Genomic DNA, 9,769 nt, shown 5'->3' on the forward strand with positions numbered 1-9,769 from the left:
AAATAACGTCACTTTTTCGACGACAGTTTTATTTGCAAATTCAAGTAACATGGACTGTGTAATAAGGTCACAAAAATAAAACCCCTTATGGGGATTGCGAAGATTATACAAAGACTACACGGCTTATATCAAATAGATTACAATGGTTACAAAAAATCAGCAAAGATTTCAGGGGACAACGAAGGATTTAAAAAAATTACTAGAATTGCAAGGATTTAGAAGATCAGAATTCACAAAGATGACGCGAAGAATTAAAAACCCTTCCAAAAGCCACAGGCCATTTCTTGGATTAAAAGTGATAACGAAAATTACAAGGATAAAAAGAATTTAAAGTATCACGAATAATATAATCTTAAGAATACAAAGAGAATTGTAAGAAAAGATTACAGGAATTTCAATGGTTACAAAGATAATATGGAATATACAAAGGAATTACAATGGATTGCATAAGACTACAGGGCATGTATATGTCATCGGATGTCAATGGTGACTAACCCCTCACTTTTCAGTTGATATTTAAATTTCCTGATGTAACTGAGGTATGTCAGTATTGAGTTCATCTTAGTACTTTGAAAAACTAGAACACAGTTCGTTACATGTATGTATGTACCTTGGTGCCCATTCGGAACCGCTGTTTTGTTTCCTTGTTTTTCGAGACCTTCTCTGCTTTTCTTCCAATCTTATTTTTTCGGCAGCTGCACCATCTTGATCTCCCATTTCGAGTTTTCTAATGTCAGGTCGAAGCCTGGAGTCAGTGGGGCACAAGATTTTTCCCATCCCAGGTTCTATCTCGTTAAGTGACATTGCAAACGTTGTGAATTGGTAGAACTGAAACGGAATGTTTCAAAGTTATTAGTAAATTAAAATTCACCACTAACATAGAGAAACATGCTTAATCTCTGAATTCGTTTTAAATATGCATTTTATAAACGAATGTTTAATATGTTTATACAACGATATTTCTTTATACTCACTTCGGCACTATTTTGCGGCCTTGGAGCAACTTTCCAAAGGGTAGTTGATCCTGGAATCTCATCAATAGTTGGACTATCATCCCCTTCTGTTCCCGTTGATTCATCGATTGCGTCCTAAAGTAATTAACATTCGTTTCAATATTTGTCGAAAGACAATTAATTAAAAGCCCTTTAAATCAATCTGTAAATAAGTAATCTTATGCCTTAAACAACTATCGATTGTAAAAATTGAGGATTTCATTTTAAAGGTCGTGATCGAATAAACATATATACAAGAAATTGAACCTTTTTTTCACTTGAACAAATTATGATTACGTCCTGGAAAAACTTCAATGCAATTTTTCTCCAACATTTATAATCTCAAAGATTCTGATTGGGTTGAAAATTAGAAGCAAAGAGATCATTTTCTTTACTGCCATGGTGACTTCTCACTCGGAAACATCGAAAACTTGAATCTTGAGATGGTCCTTTTACATTCCGTAATATGTATACTTATTCCATTACGGCCTCTTTTGCATAAAAAAATACAAACGGTGAAAGGGACTTAATGCGGACTTAATTACGACACTTATTGAGGTGAAAATACCTGATGAGAAGGTTTGAAAGCGCCCACTTTGAAACTATGTAATTTAGCCAGGACTTTCTTGTGTCCTGGGCTACCTTGAGGACTTTTGTTCTCTCGTTTAATCCTCTCCAATGTTTCTTCATACAATATTGGTTCGCACACTCGTAGGTTTTCAGTCCACTTACCGTAGAGAAACACTAATTTTTTTTTACTAAAAAGAAAATCAGTTTTAATAGAATTCCTACAAATATTTCGCAATGAAAATCTGCGACGTGTCATCATCCATTGTTGAGAAAACTTTTTAGGATTGTAGGGGGGGGGGGGGGGGGGGGGGGATATTTGCCACGCGCCTTTTTTTACATCCGCGAAATTCTGTCCTCAGAGGGTGAAATCAACCCCTTAAATTCCCGCACTTTCTCATTCTTCGCCTTTCATGTTGGGTCGAACAATAATAACTGGAAGCTTTTTTTCGATGACAAAGTGGCACCAATCATTTTTGGTGTCATTGATGTGAAATCGTAAAACAAACTTTGAAAATTAAAAATATGGCATTGATGTTATCAAAATAAACTTGCACCTAGGGGGTTTCATGAAATTCTAACTGATTTTAACAAAGTCGATCCGCCATTTGGTATCCGCTATTTTTAATGTTAAAATTGCGGCATTAGATTCTAAATCACGGACACCAAAAATCCTTCGTATCGCTTATTGACAAAAATCTGCGGACAATTGCCATTCGAACGTACAAAAAGATGGAAACCAACAAAGTGTGAGGTTCGAAGGAGTTAATTTCGCCAGGTTAGGATAGAATTTTGGAATAATTTTAGAATACCTCTTTCTCCTTAACTTTTTTAGTATACATTGATTCCGTGTGAAAAAGCTAGTCTTACAGCTTGCAGTGAGTTGTCTCACTGTACTCGCGTCTGACCCTTAACCATTTGCTGAAATCCTAGTTCCTTACGTGCCATATTATCTAGCCACACCCCCGGATTCGTTTCCAATCCCACAAAGTCACGTAATCTTAAAAAAATAAACTGTAAAAATTACTCCTGATCCATTATGAAGCCTTCTACTTTATGCAAGTCTTTTCCATTCCGACCAGCGCTTTTGAACGACAATGTAGACTTCAAGTTAGCATCTCCGTATTGCCTGATTTCTAGTGCACCCAATTGTTCCATCCAGAATTGGCCGACAAGTACATTGTGTAATATGCAATTGACATTCTGCCATGTGTAAGCCTCCTTCCATCTAAACAACAAACACAACTCTACAGATTCTTCGCTTTATTCGAACCCCGTCGTACGTTGTCATTGTGTCGTGTTTGGTCAACTCACTTTGGCAGCTCGACTGTCACCATACCCTTCGGATGAATTTCAACTGATTTGCAGAAGAACTTTAGCTTCGGATGTATGCTACCGTGGAATATGAAGTCCTCACTGTCGGCGTGAAAGGCCGATACTGGTGGATGATGTGACACCTGCTCGCATATTATTCTGAAACAAAATGTATCATAGAGAAATTTGATGTTGCGTGTACTTTTTAGGAATATTTTAAATACAGTTTATATAGCGCCGTTATGATTTAAAATTGTTACTGTAGTCGTTGGATTCGCAGTTTTCAAATCTCGCGTGCCTAAAGGTAAAAGGGCATATCCCTACATGTTAGTAGGGATTTATGCTGAAAGGGCGTACAAAAAAATTTTTTTTTGCCAATCGGTTCAAAATCGTCTGAAACGCAAATATCTGTAAAAAAAATTTTTTTGGCATCCTAATGCTAAAAGGGCGTATCTCAAGACATACGCCCTTTCACCTTTTAGAAAAATAATACTTAAAAGTAAAAGGGCGCATAAAGAAAAATTCTCATTTTGATACTAAATGTTGAAAAATAGTTTCACGAAACATGCACTAAAAAAAAATTTTTTTTATACCTAATAAATTTTTCCTTATGGATAAAAAAATGATAAAAATAATAAAAAAATGATTCTTGGGATTAGAATATGGAAGTTTTTTAACTATAAGAATATAGTTTTCTGACTGTCAAAAAACTAGCCTTATAATAAAACGTGGTATTCTAAGGTTAAGAAAACCAATTTTTTTAAATCAAGAAAACTCGCGTAAAAAATTTAGTATTCTAGGTACAAGTAATTTTTTTTTTTGATTTTAAGCTTAGAATATATCAACCACTTGATTGGCAATAAAAAAAAAAATTATACGCCCTTTTACTTTTGCAAAGGTAAAAGGGCACATAGATTGGGATGCGCCCTTTTACCTTTAGTCACGCGATCTATTCTCAAGGATGAAATGCACACTGCACGGTCTGGTTCTTAAGTAAGAAAAGGAGAAAGAACGTTTCAAATAATTAATAGTGAGGGCATATTAAACGACGTTTCTATTATGTAATAGTAATCAATCTGAGCGAATTTGAATAATACGAATTAACCGATATAGCGATGTCATTAAGTTAAAAAAAAAGGGTATAATTGGAAGGTCGAAAATGATTGAACGAGTATTATAACTATGCTATACCGTAATATTTCTTAAATGGTTTTCGCGCAATTTATGAGAATCTGTTTAGCAATATAAAACCTTTTCTCAAAATATTGGTGTCATAGTTTGTGGTAATTGAATCTGCTTGAAATCATTTTTATTACACAGCAGAGACGTTGTTTCATTTGTGATCACTGTCATTGGCTTTAATAATGAAAATGACAGAACGTGTCAAATGGTAATTTACTTATTGAATTCTGATTAAGATTATGCAATACGCCTTTTTTTACAGTTCGTTTAACTCGTCAACTCAAGAATATATTTACATATTAAGTTATTACTACAGTAAAATTGAGAGCATTTTCATTCGAAACGTATCGAATAAATTTACAAAAACAAAAACGTAAAGAAGAATAACTGAGGAGAAAATGTTAAACTTCTTAAACTTTGCCTTCTGTGTTGTCTTCGATTTTGTGCCATTCACTATATTTAGATGGGAAATCAATAAATTAATGGAGGCACTAAAAATGACAGATATGAGATCATTATATACGAAAAAAAGACAAACCTAATTTTTTAATTTTTTTGGTTTCCTGTTGGTATATAATTTACGTTCTTATACATAAAAAAAATCATTTCTAATAGGTCACATTGGTGCATTGACAATTAGACATTAGTTTTCAGGAATACCAGTATTATCACTATTTTTCGTTTGGTTTGGTAATTTTCCTATATTAATAACTTGTACCTAAAATCTTCTCGTTGAAGTTCGTAGGTTTCGCCAAGCAACGGATTAAATGGTTTTCCCAGGCGTTCCCAGTTCGATGCTAATGCGCTTACTGCAAATGCCGAGACGTACTAGAGAAAGAACACATAAAAAATGATTACAGTAATATCAAGCGATATGGTGAGTTGCCCATTCATGCTACGGTTCCAATTTCAGATACCGTGATATACAATATAAGCTGTATTTGCGAAATTTTAAGCAATCAAAATTCATCGATTTATTCAATTCACCAAAATTAGTTTTTTTTTTTTTTTTCGAATACATCTGTTATTCCATACGATTTTAAACGATGCAAGTATATTTAGATACGTATTTTTGTTAGAGTGAAAACACTGTGAGATTAGTTGTTTCCGTTACATAAGTAAATACGCTAACAGTATCAAATAATCCCTAATAAGATGACAAATTAGTCCAAGTACAAATGCTCGGAGAATTATTTTTAAACGGAAGGCTCTGTAACAGAATCGATCAACTGCAGTAATACATGAAAAATAATCCAAAAAATACACGAACAAAATTGAAATTTGCTTCAGAAAATGACGAGTTTTTTTTTTTACCATCTTGCTTAAAAATTGCTAAGAATAACAATTGGCAGTTATTTTATGAGTATCACCATTTGCTCTTGTCGAAAGGAAACAATTTAGATCACTGAAGTTATACATAAATTGTCACCCAATATTCAACTACATTGATACTTCAACTGTTTCGAAAAAAATTGAAATTATACTGTTTACTTAATCGAATCATGACTGAATCAATTATGAATTATCATCTTTTCGGAATCTTGATACTTGTTGTTTATTATTTTTGAGTTTTATTGTTTGATATCACAAAATTTTAATACGATCACAAGTCGATCGATGAATAAAACGAAAAAAAAACAAATTGCGGGGTCTAGATGTGCGATTATCACCGAAAATAAAGTCTAAAAAAATTAATATCGGTCAAGATGAAAATCAGTCGATTTGGCATGGAATGCCCCAGATATGTTGCACTGATCAATGCGGGAACATCTTCGGGATTACCTGTAGTCTAACAAGAGGATTCTCTTCCATGGCAGCTTGCTTGAGTAGCTTTGCATATTCCATGTACTCAGCAACTCGTTGGAGGAAGGACAAAGGTTCGTTGAAAACGACAGGCATTGTAATTTTGCTGAGATCTTTGCCCAGTGTCAATACCGAGCAAAGGTTCACCTCGGAGCGTCCAGGAGCTGGCAAAGACGTCCTAGAACATATCAAAGTAGAGAGATGTAAGGCCATTTTTCGACTATCCTAAATTACATCTCTCGGAGATTTATTTAAACTGCTCGTGACAAGGACAGCAAATATGTTACGTATAACTTCACAGTTCGACAATATAAGTTCGTAACTCACGATGAAGATGAAAAGATATATTATATAACGTATTGGAGCATTCTAACAAATTTTAACCAATACCAATGATGTTAGTGAATACAATATCCTCATTTTTTTACTATATAATAAGAAGGCATATGAGCAAATTTAGATAACACAAGCTAATATATAAAAATTTTGAAAAAAGATTTTTCAATCGCTACGATCAGATTTATTAAGCTTCCATGTCTTTTTTTTAGGATTCTATTGTTTTTAAGCTCGTTTTGCTTGCTGTTCAGACAGCCACAAATTGGCTGAAGAGTATTCAAAAAATCTAACATTATAGTGCAGTATAATTATGGCGCGTAAATGTAAATATTGACGAAAATCTGTTATACCATACTTACATAAATATGTTTTTATTTGCGCTGGAGACAACTGTTTATAAAAATCTTTGAAAATCTCTATAATAAACAAAATAAGCTCAAAAATATCACAATCGGATTGAAAATATCAGAGCTTAATTATTTTTAGTGTTTTAATTACATAAAACCTTTCTCAAATTTTTGGTTTCTTAATAGTTTGTGTTATTTCGATTTGGTCTATTCATTTCCATTATTACATAGCAAGGATTTTGTTTCGTTCGTTTCCACTATCATTGGTGCAGATAACACAGCTGTAGATTTTTTCAAAGCGAATAGCGTTACTGGTGATTTTTGTAACTGCTTTTACTCTTATCCCAACTTGTGATTCAGAAGAACATATTAATGGTCACATTTTGTTCTCGTAATTCGATTTCAAATTTTCGCACAGGAATAAATTTTCTTAGGGATTTCTTTTCTCACCTCCAACTGCGAAAAATATTATTTTCGAAAATTTGGGCGCGTCTAAAAATTGAGATATCACCCAACGAATTATTCTATGTATATGATAACACATGGCAAAGATGCGAAAAATTCGACGACCATGAGTGAAAAACCGCGTAACTTTTTAGAAAAGCCAAAGTTTTCACAAGGGTAAAAAGAAGTTTCGAAAGAAACAAAAATAATTATTCGTTTTTATATTGCGAAACAATAAGTATAAAGCCACAGAATTACACAAGCCAAATGTGCAATATGGATCGCATTCAAAATAACAGCTGATCAGAATCCAATCCGTAAATGATTAACGTTGAATACGTGCTATACGGATTGTAATACTTTTCACACATCTATTTATAATTATATGTTAAAACAGAGTAGTGAGTTGTATTTGTAAAATTTGAATACGATATTATACGTAAATAAATTAGTCGATTATTGATTCGTTAACGAAGCGGCAAATATAATCTCGGTTCCGTTACAATTGCAGATATGTAGGTTCGTACAGAAGATAGAAAAAAACGCTATTGAAATGTAAGAATAACCAATAATATATAAGTTAAATTTTTCTTCGACTTGTGTCAATTATGTCGTTATCAAGTTTTTCTGCTATTCGTGTAACGATGATTTCATGAGCAGGGAGGTTGAAAGTAAAATATATTACAGTAAAATTATATGAATAATAGATTATGGGAACACTGATAAATGATATTTTTTTAAACTTGAGACATAAAAAAGGAAAAAAAGATATTTAATTGAGAAAATCGGTTTTCTAATAATTATTCATGTCATATTAACATATAAGGCTGTGCAAAAGTAATTCGACTTACCTGTGCTGTTGATTCCCACTAGCCATCGTACGGAATAATGATTAAGTATGAAAAATGTATTTCTGTTATATACTCGATTTGAACCGTCGAGCCCAAGAGATTACGATTTTTCTTTATTTTAACACCCAACATCCGAGAATCCCAATTTGTTCGATACCTTTTTTCAATGTTATTATTATTATTATTATTTTTGTAGTTGTTATTATTATTCGATAACTGGTCAATAATTTCTGTCCTACGGTAAATGTGATATTATCACCGTGCCAGATGCATTGCTGCTGGAATTTTATTTACCACCTCGGTAAATATTACTATTCCCGGAAATTTCTAAGAAATTTCAATTACAAGATGAATTAATAGATTTTCCATGGTGTAAAACCGAAGTTAACGTTAAATTCTGTCAAGTAAAAATCTGCAAGTACGAATGTAGAAGCACACACTCGCACACGCGCACACAAACACACGCGTACAAAATGACGTACAGATTGTATCGCGGATTATTACGTAATATGTAATTAGCTGTAATATACAGAGGGTTGGTTTTTATGGAGCGACGAATGGAGGGTGCAACAATGTGATATCCGAATTCAAAACACCTGCGGGTGAACGACTAAACTGTGTCTCGTAGCTGTCAGGAGATTGGTCTCGATGTACCATTTATATTCGATACTGAATTGAAATAACACGGATTTGCTTCTGTTTGTCCAGAGGATTAACACTGTTATGCAATATCGCCAATGGTCGCAACTTCATGGGAACCTAACTTTACAGGGGCGGGTGGCACGGCGGAAAGCGTGCTTGACAAGCTGCTTCGCGTACATCAATAAAACTGGGCATGAGTATCAGGAAGGCGGAAATTCCCGTGGAGTAACTATCTGATTTGTCGCTGAAGCACATGCGTGGCTTCACTTCGTTAAATCAGACATTTTTGGTCGGATTCATCCGATTTATCCGATTTATCCAATCATTTGCGTTCGCTATGACTGGCGCAATTCGCAATGTTGGAAAATTTTTTCAAACGATTCGTTCTCGCTTCCCAACCTCTCAACTCAGAGGGTGGGGCTCATTGGTCCTTAATTTATTCCCGACAGAGAATCGAATTAAGGAATTAAATTAATTTGTTCAATCTACAATCCAAATTTCAGTCAATGAATAATTATGTATAAAACTGGTGAATATTTTTCCTGTACGTGTAGTCCGAAAATGACGTTAGCAGAAATCTGTAAATCATAAAGACTCCGCTGTGGAGAAAAATTATGTGTCACGAAATGGCCGCTAATATGAACCACTTATCTCTAGTGTGAACATATTTATGTAAGCGTAACGCCACGAAAGTTGAGTGACTAAATCAAGTTTTAAAATGCATCTTATAAACAGTCGCAGGGTTTTGAAGCACTCAAGAGCGGGAATAACGAAGAGCTAATCAATCTGTCGATTCTCTGGGCAATTTGAATGTAGCCGCCTTAAATGCAAGACGTACCCTAACTATGTTTAACGCTAATGTCGGTAGAAACACGTATCTTTTGTATCCGTATATAATTAGCGGATGATAATTCCGATACGAACTTTACAAAACCACTGAACCAGTTTTTTCTTTCTATCGATAGTCAATCCGATATTCAGTATTTCTTGTTCATAATCCATATCACTGCAATTCTGTAAAATTGAATGCGATGCCAACACAAAAAAAAAATTGTCATTAAACCCGTAGAACATATAGTCTTTTGAATACAATGAGCCGTTGTAAGGTGAAATCAAACTTATGATTTACTATCTAGACTTTCAACCATTTCGAAGCGGTGCGAGATAAAGCATCAATATTATTTCATCTTTGCTCTATAATTCTAGCATTTTTTTTTTTTTTTTTTGTATCTCCATAAAAATCGTTTGTACAATATAATAATTTGATAAATATCAAATGTAACTGAATCTC

At 33.8% G+C, this 9,769-nt stretch overlaps 1 protein-coding gene across 1 annotated transcript in view; it reads right to left on the reverse strand.

Moving 5' to 3' along the window:
• The window catches only part of LOC124217699 (oxysterol-binding protein-related protein 2), an 11,461-nt gene extending 2,820 nt beyond the window's left edge, over positions 1-8,641 (reverse strand). Inside the window, exons 1-8 of the mRNA XM_046623651.2 lie at positions 7,837-8,641; positions 5,838-6,036; positions 4,774-4,883; positions 2,874-3,032; positions 2,587-2,787; positions 1,561-1,750; positions 975-1,088; positions 611-828 (exon numbers count right to left, since the gene is read on the reverse strand). Coding sequence (XP_046479607.1) covers positions 611-828; positions 975-1,088; positions 1,561-1,750; positions 2,587-2,787; positions 2,874-3,032; positions 4,774-4,883; positions 5,838-6,036; positions 7,837-7,862 — 1,217 coding nt within the window. The 5' untranslated portion in view covers positions 7,863-8,641. The remainder of the gene's footprint in view (positions 1-610; positions 829-974; positions 1,089-1,560; positions 1,751-2,586; positions 2,788-2,873; positions 3,033-4,773; positions 4,884-5,837; positions 6,037-7,836) is intronic.
• Positions 8,642-9,769: the final 1,128 nt, after the last annotated feature.

This window comes from Neodiprion pinetum, chromosome 4 (assembly GCF_021155775.2).
Source record: "Neodiprion pinetum isolate iyNeoPine1 chromosome 4, iyNeoPine1.2, whole genome shotgun sequence".
In the NCBI taxonomy this organism is placed as follows: Eukaryota; Metazoa; Arthropoda; class Insecta; order Hymenoptera; family Diprionidae; genus Neodiprion; species Neodiprion pinetum.